The following is an 18511-nucleotide window of genomic DNA, read 5'->3' as shown; positions in this document are numbered from 1 at the left end:
CCCATGTAATACTAGCCCATGGGGAAATTCCCCATTTCCCAACGGGATTCTCTTGCATTCCTTTTGGCCCTCCCAGCACCAACTTTAAAAACACTTCATTGTTAGATGTGGTGTTTCATTTCCCAGTGGAAAGAGCATCCAGTGGGAATGAGGCAAAACTTTTATGTGCTCCTTAGGACCCACACGAGAACATAAGAACACAGGAAGCTGGCTTAGGCAGAGTATGACCATGGGTCCATCTAACTCAGATTGGCAGTGGCTCTCTGGAATTTCAGACAAGGTTCTCTCCCAATTCTACCTGGGGATTGAACTTCGACAGGCAAGACAGATGCTCTAGAGTTGAGCCATGGCTCTTCTCTTGGCTTCTCAGATCTGGAGACGCTAGGAATTGGAGATGTCAGCACCAACACTGTTAACTTCTGTACACAAAGCATGTGCTGGAACTATGACATCATCCATCCTTTCAATATTAGGTCAGGTCTGTGGAGCCTACAATTGAGGCCGGAACCAGTGGGCCTCTTAAAGAGATGTATACGTACACTGAAATCTTAACAAATTTGTGATAATAAATCTCCAGTATAGGCCCACATAAGGAGATTGTATCCTCTTTGGAAATGATGGCAGGAAGCACAGAGAATATTTAGAAAATATCCAGCCTTCCAATACATGCAGTTTCCCAAGAGAAGACTAGTCTGTTAGATGCATATGTATATAAATAATGGCACACCGTAGGAAATGGATTCCTTCTGAAATGATATAAACCACGCTACCTCTTGCTGCTTTGGCTACCATCCAGGCAGAGCGGACGTTCGGGAGCCAATTGAGAAGAATGTGATCTCAGTTCTGAAACAGCACCTGAAGTGCACGATATGGCAAATCCAGGCCCAAGCAAAGTGGTGCATTCTGGCAAAAATGAATCATTGCAGGCTCTCTGGTCAAATTCTAATTTGGGAAGTCATGCTACAAATGAACTGAATTATAGGTAAAGGCCCAATCTAGCCCTTCCCCTAAAGGTGAGATTGGGGACATACAGTGCTTTTGTAAAAGCAGCTCTCCAAATATGAGAGGGTCGCTGATGGATAAGGATAGTTGTTAGTACTAGAGATGTACAGAGTGGTGAATTGAAGAAGAGCAGGGAAGGATGTAGTGAGGAAGTAATTGTGTCGTAAGTATTCATCTTTTCTAGCTAGTGTAAAAACTCAGGCTACCTCTGTAAAACAGGACTGAACCAAAAGAGGAAGTATGTGTGATACCTTTCATAAGTGAAATGCAACAGTCTTTTTGATATTTTTCTTTTCTGGAGGATAGGAAGAGATGATGTTGAGGCAGGAAGGGATGGAAAGCAGGATGGTCTATGAGACTTGGAATGGCATAAAGTCAGACCTGAGCTCCTCCCTGCCTCTCCTGCACTATGCAGCTGCCACCTCCATGGATAATTAGACTAAAGGCAAAACTATCTCACACACCTAAACTGACTCTCACTGCCCGTGGTCTGGGGAGCCAACAGAGCTGGGTTGATTACACACAAAACATCTTTATAGCCAAAATCTGGGTGGTGCTGCAGACCAGGAAGGATCAGGCAAATAGTTTCCACTGCCAGTGTAATTATGGCAGAACAGGGAATAAGGTACTTCTGCTATTAGAATTCTCTGTTCAAGCCACCTGGTGTCTGGACAGGCAGTGACGGTCAAGCCTGACTTTATAACATACCCAATACAATAATTTAATAGATGAACACTAGATAAGAGATTTTGCATTCAGTAAATTTATTAATTCACCATTAATTTGGATGCATTAAAATGTTTAGACGAAAAGTAAACGTGAACTCTGTGTTTCACGGTAACTGTAACTCTTAGACCACAAATACATGTGCAATCTTTTCCATCTCTGTACATGACAATATCGTTTCCACTTTGATATATTGTGGCATAAACTTGAGTTAGAATTACTTTGGGACCCATAACTTTGAATATTCTGACTTTTGTGTGTGCGAATTCTCATTTATAATGTTGCCTTAATGTAACTAATGCCTTTCAGAAGGAGATTTAAAGGATCATATGAGGAAATAAATGCATGAAACTGCTGAGTTGTCACTGAAATGTCAAGGGGAAAGGGCCCCATTGAAAATGCTCACTTTTGCAAATGGCTTGTGTAGAGGCTCTTTCAGTAGTTTTCCCAGTGCATACCAACCTTAAAAGTCCATTGCTTAATTGGCAAGGCGCTGGAATTGCGGTCTCTAAGAATCTAAATGCTTTTGTTGTGGAAGGAAAACCTTTGTTCCTATAAAAGTTAAGACCCTCAGGGTTTACTTTATTCATTAATTATCTAGTTTTGGTTAGAGGACTCTCTCGGCTTCTGAATGTGTCATTAGTCTGCTTCCAAGTACAGCCAAAGCTTGTGCCAAAAAATGATCTCACTGCTACTCAGTGGCCAGTCAATAAAGATTTGACCAAAGAGCAGGGAGACTAGGGACCATTTGCCAGTCCTTCGAATCATGGAAAACCTTTCTGCTACCCTCAGGGTTGCATTCCAGTAGTACAGAATTCATTCACAGCATGCTAGGTTCAGGTAGGTAGCCGAGTTGGTCTGATGCAGTCAAAATAAATAAAAAATTGTCCAGTAGCACCTTAGAGACCAACTAAGTTTGTTCTGGGTATAAGCTTTCATGAGCATGCACACTTCTTCAGATACACTGAAACAGAAGTTACCAGACCCTGAAAACTATGGAGAGACCTGGTCTGAATAGACATATTAGATTCTTGTCTCATTATATATGCTAAAGCTTTTTTTGTTCATCTGCATACTATCCCTTGCTTTTTCCTGTAGGACTAATTGCAGTCCTTAACAGGTTTATCATACCTTTGAGTCAATCACCCATCTCCTACTACCCTTCTGAGAAAAACCCCACCCCATCCCACCCTCTCACTTTATATTAGGGTCTGGTGACTTCTGTTTCAGTGTATCTTAAGAAGTGTGCATGCACACAAACACTTATACCCAAAGCATGCTAGGTGTGAGGCTTGAAAACCTATGTTAAGTACCACCCACCACCCACATCTTTAGCAGAAATGCTCTGATGATGTTCTTCGTTATCTGCTCCCTTCGTTTTCTGTGGGAATCCTGAGTGGACAGAATAACTTATCAACTGCAAAGCTTACCACGTTAATAAAAACTGAAATGTTTTATTGTATTTATTATTTCATTTATGTTCCACCTTTCCTCCAAAGCGCTCAAGGTGGCATACGTGGTTGTCTCCCTCCCTGCTTTATTCTCACAACCACCCTAGGATATAGGTTATAAACCACATAGCAAACAGTCACTATTATAAAAAAGGAGTCAACAAATTCTAAGTAAAGTTTGTGTGTGTGTGTGTGTGTGTGTGTGTGTGTGTGTTTGCTTTAAAAATATCAACAGCATTGCTGTTGGACTCCACAGTTTTGTTATTAGGAATAGTGGATGAGGTGACACCAAATAAATTTAAGAAAATAGTGAGCAGTGTAAATTACTGTGAGAATATTGCTGAATGCTATCAGTATTACAGTACTACGAGAAGTACAGTAGCACAGAATCCTAATAGTAGGAAGGATGTGAAAATGCAAAACTAATTAACTAAATAAACCAGTGGATTATTTTTTATAAATTTATTCAATAATAGAACAAAAGAGCTAATTGCCAGTATACTGGAAGAGAGGTCTTGGAACTAAACTTAACAAATCCAATAACAGCAGAATGGATTTTAATTACACATCTAATTAAACATTCAAACATATGATGTAATTTAAATTAATATGCATCATTATATTTTTTTCTCAACCAACACTTCCCCTTAGGTACATGAACTTTATCTTTTTATGTAATGAAAATGTAAGAATGTCGCCACACAGCTCCCATTGGAGGATTTGCAGTGCCACAGCACAAACCTGGATTTGAATGAAGTCAAGGCTGGGTTGAGGACCAAAACTAAAGGCAGGTTGCACAACAGCAGTGAGTATGGCATGGGAGTAAGAAAGGGAAGACACTGAGAGGGGAAAAGTTATGGTTTCAAACAACATTGGAAGTTTGAATAAAGCAGGGATGGAGGGAAATGAGACGAAATTGGCAGTTTTAAACAACAGCACAGGTCTAAGAAAAGTGCCTTGACGTTTAATGTGAGCAAGCAGTTTGCTGGTGCACAAGTTCAATCCTGGCACAATGTTCTTGGCTTGTTTGGATGAAGCCTGGATTTAGATCAAACAGCAAACCAAAACTTATGATTTCTTGCTCCTGGAGCAGTATGGTCAACAAAGCTGCTCGTTTGTGTTAAACCACAGTCCACATCAATTATGGTTTAATATAACATGTGAACAAAGACATAGTGATTTAAGCATGTCCTGTCATAAGCAGCAAAAGGATTATTTCTGTTAGGGATAAGGGAACAGAGCAAATGTGGGCAACCTGTGGTCCTCCAGAGGTCTTTAGATTTTAACACCCATCAGAAAAGGCAACATGGTCAACGGTCAGTGGAGATGTGAGTTATAGTGCAACAATATCTGGAGAGTCACCGGTTCCCCACCCCTCCAATAAAGGAACTTTATAACCATCATGACTTTCTTGTATGATTTCCATAAAAACACTACTGAAAACAGAATGCTAGAAGATATGAATGTTAAACACGTTTTCATCAAGATAGGCTAAGAGATAGCAACTTAACTACAGTTACTCTCTGAGCTCCATGGGTTATAAATTGCTATTTTAATTACCCCCATCTCCAATACTAGGCCTCTTCAGTCTGAACAATCCCTACTGTTAATATTTTAGACTTGAAATAATTAGTGTGACAAAATAACCATAAATTATTTTTGCTCACCTTTTTTGAAAATTTCATAGCGAATGGAAAAGCCTGCTCCATGAGTTTCATAATCAGAGACAAATTTGATTAAGAGGTATGGTCCTGTAGATATCACAGGAGGAGGGGCGATCTTGCCGCAAAACTTTCCCCATACTCTGCCATTTGCGTTGTCTCCATCAATCACTTCAACATAATCGTACCTGGTAGATAAATTGAAGAAAGAAACTTTTAACTTCCAGGAAAGAAAAGAGAGCTAATTAATTTAGGAACCATAGCCATGCAGCATACATAATGAAGAAAAATGCTAGCCTGTTTGGAAGCTGCGTTATTCTGAGAGATGTAAGCAAAATGCAATAATTAAAATGGACTACATCATGTCTGTAGACATCATCTGGCAACATGGAACTATTAGGAAGAATGGTGCCCATTATGCTTACAGACAATGTCAGCTAAAGTAACCAATTAACAAGAAAAAGGAAATCTCATGAGCACAATTCTGTATTATTAAATTGCATCCTTTGTCTATAGCGGCATTGTTATCAATACATAATACACAGCGTTCTTTTCAAATGGCGAAGTTCTCGCCTGAATTCTAAAATGCCTTTTCAGCTTTAATTTCTGCATAATACTTTAATTTCTGTATGTAGCTCTCTAAACATAGGTCCAGAGAATAATTTATGAAGCTCTAAATATTTAACGCTCTTTACTACTCCACTGTATATCTTAGCACATATCCTTTTTGCATCACATCACTTGAAATATCTGTATAACATTAGATCTGTCGCACACACAAAAAAGAACACGGCTTTAAGGTTTATTTTGAAATGTCCAAGTGACTGGATTGATTATATTCATACAGAACACAATAATGATAATTTATATCCTACTGTTTCATCTGCATGGGCATGTTAAAATACACTTCTGTATAATAAACTCCAAATGAAAGGATAAGAGATGAATATTGCATTGATTGAAAATGCGTATCTGCCTTACACAAACTCAGCCATTACTCTATCTAGCTTAAAGTGGTTCACTCTGACTCCAGGCAGGTCATCAGTGCCGGAGAGCAGGACTTCACCACCAGAGAACCTTTCAACTATAGATACTGAGGACTGAACCCAAAACCTTTTCAATGCAAGACACAGATTCTACTAAGGAGTTATGCCCCCTCCCTTATGGATATTGGAAGTTTACCTAAGTATAAGCGTGAAATCAGCAGCTAAAAAAATTATGGGTCAATGGCCAGGACCAAAAGAATCACATAACTGGTTCTGCACACCAAGGAAGGCTATGGGCTTGTTATTTCTCGAATTTCCCAATGTGCTATTGCAGTAACCCTCAAAAGAACTTCATCTCATTTTAAATGCTTTAGAATGCTTTCTATTATTATTATTATTATTATTATTATTATTATTATTATTATTATTGCATTTGCTGTCCTGAGTTCCTTCAGGAGGAAGGGCAGGATATATGCCTAGTTGATCACTGCAGTCTGAGGGCAAGTTCCAAAGATCATAGAAGTTCAATCCACAGCAACTTGGGGCAGGGCTTTTGGTGTGACTGTCCCTGTTCTGTGGAATAGAATTCCTGTCGAGATACAATTGAGGCCTGCTATATGCACTTTCGGGAAACAAGTGAAGGCATTTTTTGTGCCAACAGGCTTTCCCAGGGGGATAAATGTGTCTTTACCATTAGTGCCCACTTGTTAGCGTTTTAGTCTTGTTTTAAGTGTATTTGTTGTTTTTGTGTTCACACTGGCAATGTTCATGTCATAACAGCGAGAGAAGAGCCTGTTGGATCAGGCCAATGACCCATACAGTCCAGCATCCATTCTCAAAGTGGCTGTCAGGTGTGTGTGCAGGAGCCAGGCCCTGTGACCAATAGGACTTTGCAGGACTGGGGCCTTCCTCAGTTTGTTCTGAAGAGGCAAGGCGTGGCCACACAGGTGAGGCCAATTGGTAACTCACAACACCTGGTGGCAAGAGCCAGGAAGGGATATAAGGTCAGCATTTCCCTTCAGCTCTTTGCCACAGCAACATGTTCCCTGCCTTGCTTCTTGATCCTCGGACCCTTGACTTTGTGACTACTTGCTTCCTGACCCTCGGACCCTTGGCTTCTTGACTCCAGGCTCTTTGACCCTTGGACTCCTGGCTTCTGGACCCCTGCTCCTGCTCCCACCCCACCATCTTGCCCCCGGTCCTGACGTCCCCTGCTGGGACTTCGATCACCTGTGAACCAGATCGTGACAGTGGCCAACCAGATGCCTGCAGGAAACAAGCAGGGGCCGGAGTACAAGAGCATTCTCTTCCCATCCCCTGTTTCCATCAATTGATATTCACAAGCATTACAACATTGGTGACCACATGCTTGTGGTGGTAGACAATTTTGTCTACCTGGGTTCCACCATAACCAACAATCTCTCAACTTTCTTACTTTTCTCCAAGCAAAAGTTTAAGCCAGTTCTTAATTATGTAATCCATTTGTATAATGCCATGCTGTATTACAAGTTAAGTGGCAATTGTCCAAATCAGTTCTGCTCTACCTTGGCAGTGTAAAATGAGATTTTATAAGATTCTAAGCATGTGCACTCAGCATTCAGCAGACCAGATGTCCAAATTGCTATGAACTATGGGACTAGATCACCCAACCAAACCATCATTTATCAGATGAATGTCTTCTCAGTTTAGGTCCATTCTCCCATTTGTTTTTTTGCAAATGTTTTATGTAGTTTACATCCAGATCAAAAACTTTCACTTCTTTCCAAGCATGCTTACTTTCAGAAGGGGGATAGTTGAATTTCCAAGTAACTCTGCCACAGCTGGTTCTGGGAACTACAATTCTCAAACCCACACGAAGAAATCTTGTATTTTTGGAACTAAGGAAAGACTGCCTGCCACTGGTTTATACTTCATTAAATAATTATAGCTCTACCAACAATTAGCTGGACAGATGTCGTGTAATTTTCCTCTTCCTGTTCATGTCCCCCTTCCTGGCCATTGTTTCGTCTACTGCTCCCTCATTACTACAGATCTCCTGTTTTGCTTTTGTACAAAGAAACCCATACATCTTAATGACCACCATAATTTTTGTTCTTGCTAACTACTGTGGAAGGGGAGTGGATTGCTTCTGGCCATGTACAACAAGAGACACTTTACAACCACAACTCAAAGACTCCAACTTTTCCTGTACTACATCAACATTATTAGTATTAGGATGTGTAATGTATTTAGGTGTACAGATCCAATGACGTAAATTCAAACTTTTTTTTTAACCCTGCAAGACAACACTACAACCTACACTGCATCTACAAATATAATTAGTTTTAAACAACTGACCTCAAATATCAAGGCAAAACAGGGAAAAGATGGGCACTCCTAGGCTGATCCTAGGAGTGAAGGACAGGAACTAGGCTGTAAGAAGGATGCTGGAAAGTCATGAAATGGCATGTCCACATGTTGATTTGAGCCCCTTTCTAATACCTAGAAATGGACCCGTATGGCAAATCTTTTATTTCTTTCTGCTCCATTATGTCGGCTTTTAAAACCCATCTACTAGCTTCCCTCCCACCCCACAATCTCATTTTCTTTTCATTATCCCACTATAACTGACATTAATCTGTTGCATTAATTTGTTCTGGCCATTTTGTCCCATTTGCTATGCACACTGAAATGGCCCAAATTATATCAATGTATGTATGGAGGATTTTTTTGTTGTTGTAATGGCAGTAATGTAAACTATATCTGACAATTCTGAAGTGAGCTGAGGGGGGAAAATGTCTTTACAATGACCAGTGCCACCTTCAACAATGCAGTTCCAAACTGTCTGTGGCCCATTACTTATGTTTACATGAGATCTCAGGAGACAACTGCAAAGATGATATCACTAGTTAAAGTGGACAGCTAAAGGCTCTCTAAATTAAAAATGGCATTACCTCACTGGCTAAAACTGTATGCCAGCTTTGGTATATATCAAACAGAAAATAAGACTGACCCTGATGGTACTGTAAACATTAACATATGTGAAATATTGTTCTAACAGCATTTCCTCTTATACGTCGGATGCTCTAGCAGCCATTGATCAGCATATTAGCTTCACTGTCCTTTTTCAAAGGCAAGGAAACAAAAAGAGGAAATGTTCACTCTGAGACAGTTTTGCAGATGTTTCATGTGGTTAAGATGGCTCAAAAAGAGATCAGAAAGACGGATTTACAATTGCCCTGCCTTGAAAAAAAGAGGGAGAAAAAGAATCGAGGTTTTTCTACACATGTGTGTCTAAGAATATAGCATAACTGTTTGCTGCAGTCTTTCAGATTAGAGCAACAGTATTTCTCGTAGGTCAGGGTGATACTTGTGGGTTCTTGCACCTCCTGGGATTGCTTATGAGCGCTTATTGTTTACATAGATAGTCCTTTCCCCAATTTGTGAAATATTTATTGAAAAGTTAACTGAAAGAAAGAAGGCACACAAAGCTGCCAGCTGCTTTCTAAATTTAGCTGATCAGCTGCTTGATACATAGCCCAGCTGAAGCTGAAACACTAGGATTTAAGCTGCTTAAAAAGAACCAGTTTAAAACCTGATATTCTGAGAATATGGGTTGTGAGGATCAATACAGAACTTAGCGTAGGACAAAGTGGTTCATGGGATGGCTCAAGCACACACCTGACTCCTGCAGCTCAGCTCACATTCATGACAGTATTGCTCACTAAAAGGTAAAGGTAAAGGTACCCCTGCCCGTACGGGCCAGTCGTGTCCGACTCTGGGGTTGCGTGCTCATCTCGCTCTAGAGGCCGTGAGCCGGTGCCGTCCGAAGACACTTCCGGGTCACGTGGCCAGCGTGACGAAGCTGCAGCTGGCGAGCCAGCACCAGCACAGCACACGGAAACGCCGTTTACCTTCCCACTATAAAGCGGTCCCTATTTATCTACTTGCACTTAAGAGTGCTTTCGAACTGCTAGGTGGGCAGGAGCTGGGACCGAACGACGGGAGCTCACCCCGCCGTGGGGATTCAAACCGCCAACCATACGATCGGCAAGTCCTAGGCACTGAGGTTTTACCCACAGCGCCACCCGCGTGGGTGCTCACTACTTTTTCCAAAAGCTTTGCTGCAAGGTCATAGGTGTAGGCTGAACTGTGCATGTGCTTGAGCCAATTCTAAGAATGTAAGAAGGACCCTTATAAAAATGCAAAAACACCTACGTAGTCAAGCATCCTGTTTTCACAGTGATCAAGTGGATGGGAAGCCATTTCAAGCGTGTGTGCCACATTCGGATTTGGGAAAGGAGTGCAGTTATGTGACAGACTGCACACTTTGAATTCAGAAGGTCCCAGCCTCAGTTTCCAGCATCTCCAGTTCAAAGGGAATTACAGGTATCACTGGCAGGCGATGAGAAAGGCTCTCTGCCTGAAAGCCAGGAGAGATGCCACCAATCAGAATAGAATATACTGGCTTAGGTGGACAAATGATTTGACCTTGGTGTGAGGCAGAATCTAGGTTTCAATGGATCCACCAATCCCCATTATTAACTAATCAGTTTGGTATTGTGGTTTGGCCCTCAGTTTCACTTATCTCCACAGTATTAAACTAGCTAACATCTAAGCACTTTGTCTAACTAGGGTCTGCAAGACTCTCTAGCCTGTGAAGATGTATTTGGAGATTTTAAGCAGTTCCCAAATGGGACTGAACTGCCTTGCATCTAGTTCAATATGTGAGGACCTGGTAACAACTTGGTAGCAGGGCTGTCCACTTTCTGTGCACCAGCAACCCTTTCTAAAGCACAGAAGAGGCACTCTAGCAGCAATTTAGGCCAACTAACCATGAATGAGAGGTTGGCTCTTCAGTATAGCAATTCCTGCCAAATGAGGTTTAAGCTACTCATGATGTGTAGTTTCCCCCTTGATGTTTTCTTTCCTTATGTAAAGGCTGGGCTTCAATGTGAGGTTAACATGAATGCGTTAGCGGAAGGGAAACATAACTTTATTGATGTGCTCCAGCTTCCCATTTCCAAAGCTGATGCTTTCAGCCATGCAAAAGAAAACAAACTGGTACCCTCCACATCTATTCTATTTAAGGCCAAAATCAGCTGGGAAAGGGAGCAGAAGGGGACATCATTGTTCCTCTTCCCATTCTGGTCTCTTGTTGGAGACTGCAACCTCAGCTGATGATTTGGGCAAGAAGGAAGGAAGGAAGGATGGATGGAAGGAAGGAAGGAAGGAACTACATCTGATTAATATATGTAGCTAAAAGAACTTTGACCAACACAGATTATCAGGACTAGGGAGGACCTGCATCTGCATATAATGGGAATCAATTAGTTTGTTGCTGAGCTCCCTACATTTAACTGCTTTTGAGAATAAACACCTTCCAGAATCCCACAGTTTTTAAAGCCAGAAGGACCCCCGTGATGCTTGCCAATTCCACTGTAACCACAAAAGAAACTAAGATGGAATCCACCCCCCCCCCCACATTGTTCTGCAGAAGTAGTCAAATTGCTTTCACAGATGTATTAAGATCGCAAAGAATGTAATCCAGCCTTCAACAAATTCTGCATCTAGTCTGACACAATTATTGCTTCATAAATTCTGTGACATCCACATGGCAAGATTAGAAGTGAGTATATAGATGGGAAAAGAGAAAGTGAAAACAGCCAGTGGTCTGTGAACATCCCGCCCTAGCAATAAATAAAATTATTCAGTCCTAGAAGTTATTATCAAAGCAATAAGCTTATGCTCAAAGTGTCTTTAAAAATGCAATTAATGGGGATTCCTAAATGAAGCACATCTGTCATTTCAACACCTATTTCAAAACGCCACCCAAGTCCACAGTGCAATAGTTAAAAACAAAAACCTGAGAATGTACATTCACAACTTGAAAACAGCATTGTTACTGAAGAAGCTAGGGAAAGCAGCTTGCATCTCCCTCTGGAGTTGGTACCAGTTCCACTCCATAAGTTTGTCATTAGAAAATGCTGTGCCAGGGATGCAAGTTGGCACACTGGCATTCCTCTAAGGAGACTAAATGTGTCACTTCAGCAGCATACCCAGACAGGATTGGCACACATCCCAGGATGCTGAGCTTGCATTTGTGGCTCTCCCAGCCAGCAAAATCATTGCTCTGTTATTGCTATCAATGGCATGGCAAATATTTTTACAACATTATAGCTCTACAGGGTCTAGAAGAGCATGGCTATCTGAATATAGACATGTAGCCAAGTACCGCTTAAAGCTTTGTGTAATAAACAGCAGTGGTATTTGGGGAAACGGGAGAAACAAAACCTGACTACTTGTGGCTTGTGTTTGGGTAGATGCCCAGATTATGGTAAATAAACATAACCATACAATCACATTTGCACTCCCTAGGTTCTCCTGAGAAATCTCATTTCCACAATCTTTGGAGGCTTGAACAGAGCAGAAGCACTCCTCGTGTTTTAAGGCAGGCTGCATATGGCTCCCTGTTAAATGGGAAGTGGCTCAAGGGCAGGGTGAGAATCTTTCCCCATTTCTTTTCCAGTTCCACAATCAGTGGCTGAACATGCTGCTACTAGACAGTCATAATTTTATGGTTCAGTAAAAACAATGTCTGGGAAAGATTCCCGCCAGAATTGCAAACGAACATAGAATCCTCTAAGGATCCTTATGCGAGGATTGCAAAAGACTATTTTGAAAGCGTTGAGTTACAGCTTCAGGAAAAAGGGTAGGCAGCAGTTATTTTTAAAAAACTAAAAAAAGGAAGGAAGGATGAGATCGTGTTCATTGTAAACCTGCTCCAAAATACAGGTTGGGGAGAATTCCACATTCCCATCTTCAAATATTAGACAACAGTGAATTGCCCATGTCTGTTTTGTTTTTGTCTTCTGAAGAAGCCTGTGACCTCGTACGTGATGCATTGCAAACACGGCTGTTGGTAGTAAAGACAATTGTATAGCATTGCTGAGTGTTGAAGTCAGCTACTGTACCAACTTACTTATTAAATTCCTATCCCATCCTTCTTCCTAAAAGAGTCAGGCTTGGCACGTTATTTATACTGGAGAGATTTCCATGTCAATGGGCAATAGGATCTTAAAGTTTCTGCTCCGAGTTCATGCAGTATAACGCTATATGCTCAGAGCTAGAATTGTTCCCCTTGATCCTATCAATCAGCATTTGATCTACGTGTTGAATATTCTCCTCTGAGTATTGCAAGTCCTCCCCATGGGTGTTTCGCTCAAGACACCTGGTAGAGGAAATCTGGCTTTATTGGAAACAGCTTAAAATACCAGCTGTTTCCATAAACTCTGGGTATTGCATGTGAGACTGAGGGTGTAAGGGGTGTGAAAAATGTTTGAAAGGTTGTATTTTCAAAACAATAGCACATGTGAGTTTCGGGTGTCTGTGTATTAACATACAGCAACAGACAGCAAAATTCATAGCTGTTTTTAGGGGGGGAAACAGAAAATAACATGAGATTCAATCACAATTAAGTAATGGATGTTCAGATCAGTTTGATTCTTGTGGAGAAAAGCAAGGAGCATTTCCAACAAGAGCTGCAATCATAACCTAACCCCACTTATCTGGGAGTAAGCCCCATTGAATTAAATGGGACTCACTTCTGAATAGAGATGGCTAGGATTGCAGCCAAGTTTTATTAACATTTGGGTCTGCTGTTAAGTTAGGATAAGCAAAGGATATATTATGTTTGATTACATCTGGTTGTTTTTATTTCACACACAGCTAGACTAGTGAGAGAGAAGCAAAAGCTACAAATTACTTGAAGGAAGACTTCCTGCTTCCAGTGCTTCAGTAGACCCATATACTAATACTGACGATAGGCTGAGTGTGGAATTTACAGCTGTTGACATCATATTGGACAACCTGGGTGCCAGACATCCCAATACAAATCCCAGTTTTGTTATGAAGAGACACTGAGATCAGACAGGGTGCTATCAGTTTATCTAGGAAGATAAAGCGAAAGAGATACGCAATGTACAAAACTAGTTGTTGCTTTCTCTCACTACAGCTGACACATTTGAGACCCTTGCTCTAAGGCATACTCAAAATACTACATTTCTTAAGGGGGAAAAAAAACTTTAAAAATAAATGTAAATATGTTAAAGAGTCTAGCTAATTAGCTGAGTTCTTTAAGTTTTGGCATTTTCGTGCAGCACTTATTCGCCCAACCCTACATTTCACACATACTTTAAGTTTCAGTCCATGCCAGTGGTTCCCAAACTTTCCCCCCTCCAATGGACCCCACGAAAATTGCTGAGGGCCTTGACAGACCACTTAACAATTTTTCTTCCTGTTGCAGCAGTTGTAATGCGCTGTGCTAGATGCTGTATGATTTTTAATTGCATTTTTGTTCCTTAAACACCAAATATTAATACAAAAAAATGCAATATAAAAGAAACCATAAAAACACAACTAGAAATATATATGACCATGTGACATTATTTTGGAGAAAAAGTGGTCAAATCTTGATCTGGAGCATAATCTCAATTTAAAGTATATACTAAAGTACGTTTTTCATCAGAAAACAGGCATGCAGCCCAATCCAGGTTGGGATTCTACAGTTCCTTTATCTCTAAAACAAAAGCAGAAGGTTAAGCACACTTGTTTAAACATGTACCTGGCATCAGGAATAGTTTGCCCCTGAAAAAACTCAGGGCCTGCAGAGGCTGTCCAATTTGAATGACACTTGTAAAATACAAAGGTGTAAACGACCTCTCCAACCAGTAGATGGTGCTGTATTATTTCCTTACTGCTTAGCTGATTTTCTGCATGTTTCCTTCTTGTTCTGTTCTAAGAAGTACCTGGAGGTGTTACCTGTCACTATTGTATATTTCCTGGTAGACTGCCTTGGTTTCTGGCTGTGTATAACAGAAGTGAACTGGGCGCATGCTGGACAGCTGCCTTGTGGATATGCCCACAAAATAAAACTTCCATTTGGATGCCCACCACTGATGTTAAACCAGGTCGTGAAGTATAAACAAACATGAAAGAGCAGCTACCTAACCCAGAAAGAGATTATAATACATAGAACTATTTGTTACACAGATCCCAGGTTGTCAGCAAAATTGACAGACTCAGGCCCTTACCCTGAAAGGCAGAGAGCAAGGGTGTTTGAGTTTGCTACTTTTGAAAGCAACCTGTGCTCTGTGTATAGATTATATTGGTGCCCATAGCAGCGTCTTAAAATCTGGTGATGGAGAGTAATCCAGCTTTGAATGGCAAAGAAGCTGCTGCTGTCCTTCGAATGTGCCAGTGATCCTGTCCTTGTCTCTCAGCTGGCATCCAGTGTGGTGTAGTGGTTAAGAGTGGTGGACTCGTAATCTGGTGAACCGGGTTCGCTTCTCTGCTCCTCCACATGCAGCTGCTGGGTGACCTTGGGCTAGTCACACTTCTCTGAAGTCTCTCAGCCCCACTCACCTCACAGAGTATTTGTTGTGGGGGAGGAAGGGAAAGGAGATTGTTAGCCGCTTTGGGACTCCTTAGGGTAGTAATAAAGCGGGAAATCAAATCCAAACTCCTCCTCTTCTTCTTGTGCTCCAAGCTGCCAGAGCAAGAGTGTGAGCACGACACCCAAACTTTAAGCACCCTCACCTGATGGCATGCACAAAAGCAACCTGCAACTTCTCCTTCAGAAAAGTCGCTGCTGTATCAGTCTCTTCAAGTCCCTCCTGCCCCTGGGGAACAGCAAATGAGGGGATGGAGATTCTATGCCCCCCCCCATCTCAGGTGCCATCTCTTCCTCCAGCCCCAACTTCTGCTCTGCATCCTGAACCTCCACTTCCCTTCTCCACCTGCTCAGATTCTTCCCTGGTCTCCAGCCCTGGCTCATGCCAAGCGCAAAACTCCATAAATTGCTGCCTCTGGATCAGCCTCTTGCCCTCATCCTCTGCCACCAATTCTTCAGAGCCCTGCCAGCCCCTGATAACCCACAGCATGCTCTGCTCCTCTATTGCACATCACGCCCTCTCCTCTAACTAGGGGAGGTGGGGTCTGGGTTGCATTATAACACAAAGTTATACTATTTGCCTTTCCCACACCAATAGGCGAACTTAAACACAGCAGTCCGTCAAAATTTGCACTTCCCCAAATTTTGTCATGTAGTTCTATGAAAGACAGGGGTAAACACACACAAAAATGCTTATGTTGGTGAAAATAATGGTAATTACATTATAACTGTAATGGCATTATATTAGGATAAATTGATTTCTTTATTTTTAAAATAAAAACTGCTGTGGCGCTCTCAGTGTTGATGGTTCCCAACTCCCACCAGCTCAGCCAGTATCACCAGCGGTCAAGAATGATGGGTGCCATAGTCCAACAATGTCTGGAGAGCCACAGGTTTTCCACTCATGCTTTAATGTCATTATTAAATTATACTACAAATGAGGGCCGTTTTTAGAATAGTTTTATGATTTTGAAATGTTTCTATACTACATGAATAATAATAATAATAATAATAATAATAATAATAATAATAATAAATAATAGTAAATGCTATTTTTAGCCCTGGAAATAAGATTTCCCTTTGTTAAAGAAGAAATGGTCCGAAATGCAAGAATTTCAAATTGGGTGGTGGTGTGGGGAGAGAAAACACTTAGCAATTTAAAGACTTCAGATTTGATGGCGTTTTCCAGTGTCAAGCTGGTGAAGTTCAGTCTTTATAGGAAATTCACATGCCTTTAATTACTCCAGATCCAGTCCCCAAGTAAAAATGTGACATATGGAAGACATTAGAGTCATTTACAACTTGTTCGCCTCCCTACCTCACTGCAAAACGTTAGTTTCTGCCAACTTTCCACTGTTCTCTGCAAAATAAAAAACCCAGTCTGATTTTATTGGCTGTATATCTCAAAAGTCACAAGATTTATGAAATTACCAAGTCATTTTTCAACGTTCTGATTCATTGTTATTTATCCATTCTCCAGTTTCATTGCATTTGTTTTGTTTGTTTTTTACAGATCATTTTGTTTCTGTAAAATACTGGGATTAGTTAACAACTTTGCTTGGCAGTGACTTTCTATGGAGCATTGAAGAAATGCATGATAGGAGGGAGAAGCAATCACTAGAAGGCCATAGGAAGCTGTCTTATACTGAACCAGACCATTGATTCATCTAGATCAGTATTGTGTAAATGAGTGGCAGGGGCTCTCCAGGATTTTCTGAATGGGGTTAATGGCTCCATGCCTTCTTTTTTGTGAAATGACCTCTAAATCTTTTTTCATGAGGAGTTGATTCCATTATATAGATAGATCATTTCAATTCACATCCGGCTGTCATCTTTTAAGGTCTCTCCCCCGCCCATGATTTCAATTTTACGTCTGTTTTTACGATTTTGTGACATTTTACTTGTTGGCTTTATTATGTAAACCACTTGGAGACCGTATGTTGAACTGCAGCATTTTACAAACATTGTAAATAAAGAGAATAAACAAACGATTGAATGAATGAAGGCTCAATAAGGGCTGCCACTTAGTAAGCAAGAAACCTGGAAACCCTCAAGGGTTAAATAAAAACTATAATAGGACTTAGACCAGAAGCATTAAAAATAATAATCAACCAATTAGTGCAATTTTCTGAACAGAGTGAACACAACCAATGTATCTACGTATATAAAACAAAACAAAAAAGCTACTAAACCCATTAAGTGTTGCTTTTGATGTGCCCGACTGGTTTAATGATTTGCCTTTGGTTTGATGCTGTTTAACATGTAGTGCTGAATGCACTAATAAGGTCTCTTAATTGGTACGTATGGAATCATCAGGTCCCTTTCTTGGAATATCTAATGAGCGCCGGGCATAAAGTTTGTACCATAATGAGAACGATATCCTTGTGATCCTTTGACGTTCCATGAAAATTTAGAGGAACCTTTTGATGATAGTAAGAACTATGAATCACGTTGGCCAGAATGATTTAAACACCTGGTTTATCAGCAATTACTAGTTAAGATAAGTGTGGCCGTAAGCTAAGAAAAAACTATTACACTGATATCAGTTTTTCCTTTAAAAATGCATTTCAAACATTTGAAATACTTTATCTGTTGAGGTTAATCAATGACCAGCACTTTGGCCAGGGCTCTTGTTTAATAAAACAGGAGGCTAAAGGAGGAGTCAGGCTGTCAGTGTACATTACAGCTCTATAATACAGTTTATGGAAATTTTCCTCCAGGGTAATCAGGGAGTGATAATCTATAAATGCAGGAACATGATTGATAAGTATATAAATAATTCCATTCAGAAACATGAAAGACCATTAAGGCCAATGGCTAAGCACTCAAAAGGCTCCATTATTCTACACCCTTTACTTGGGCTTAGGCCCTGTAATGAACTCCATGTGAATTGACTCCAGAGTATACATGGCATTGCTCTGAGGAATGCATCATTAGTATGGATTAATGACTTCCCCTATATGTCCATATCGCCAGTATGTCTGGCATGCACACATTTACTGCACACAATTACTGCGGACTGCAACACTTAGATAATATTAAAATTATTATATCATTGCAATTTTTTTTGTAATATGTTGTCATACAAATAATGTTTAGTTTTGAAGACACTGTGATCCTCTGCAGATCATCTAATCTAGATTTAATTTCTATTGATTTCCAGGTAAGTGTATACAGGATTGCAGCATAAAGATTTTTTAAAAAATGCAGGAACATTGTATGCTTTTGTCGTTGCAATAAAAGGAAAAGTATCAG

At 40.6% G+C, this 18511-nt stretch overlaps 1 protein-coding gene across 4 annotated transcripts in view; it reads right to left on the bottom strand.

Annotated features, from left to right (window-relative positions):
• The window catches only part of NRP1 (neuropilin 1), a 126601-nt gene that overhangs the window by 70917 nt on the left and 37173 nt on the right, over positions 1–18511 (bottom strand). For all 4 annotated transcript variants that reach the window (XM_028751027.2, XM_028751024.2, XM_028751026.2 and 1 more), the window contains one exon: positions 4847–5028. In XM_028751027.2, the coding sequence (XP_028606860.2) occupies positions 4847–5028 (182 nt within the window). The remainder of the gene's footprint in view (positions 1–4846; positions 5029–18511) is intronic.

Source organism: Podarcis muralis, chromosome 12 (assembly GCF_964188315.1).
Source record: "Podarcis muralis chromosome 12, rPodMur119.hap1.1, whole genome shotgun sequence".
In the NCBI taxonomy this organism is placed as follows: domain Eukaryota; kingdom Metazoa; phylum Chordata; class Lepidosauria; order Squamata; family Lacertidae; genus Podarcis; species Podarcis muralis.
This window is presented reverse-complemented; position numbering and strand designations above follow the sequence as displayed.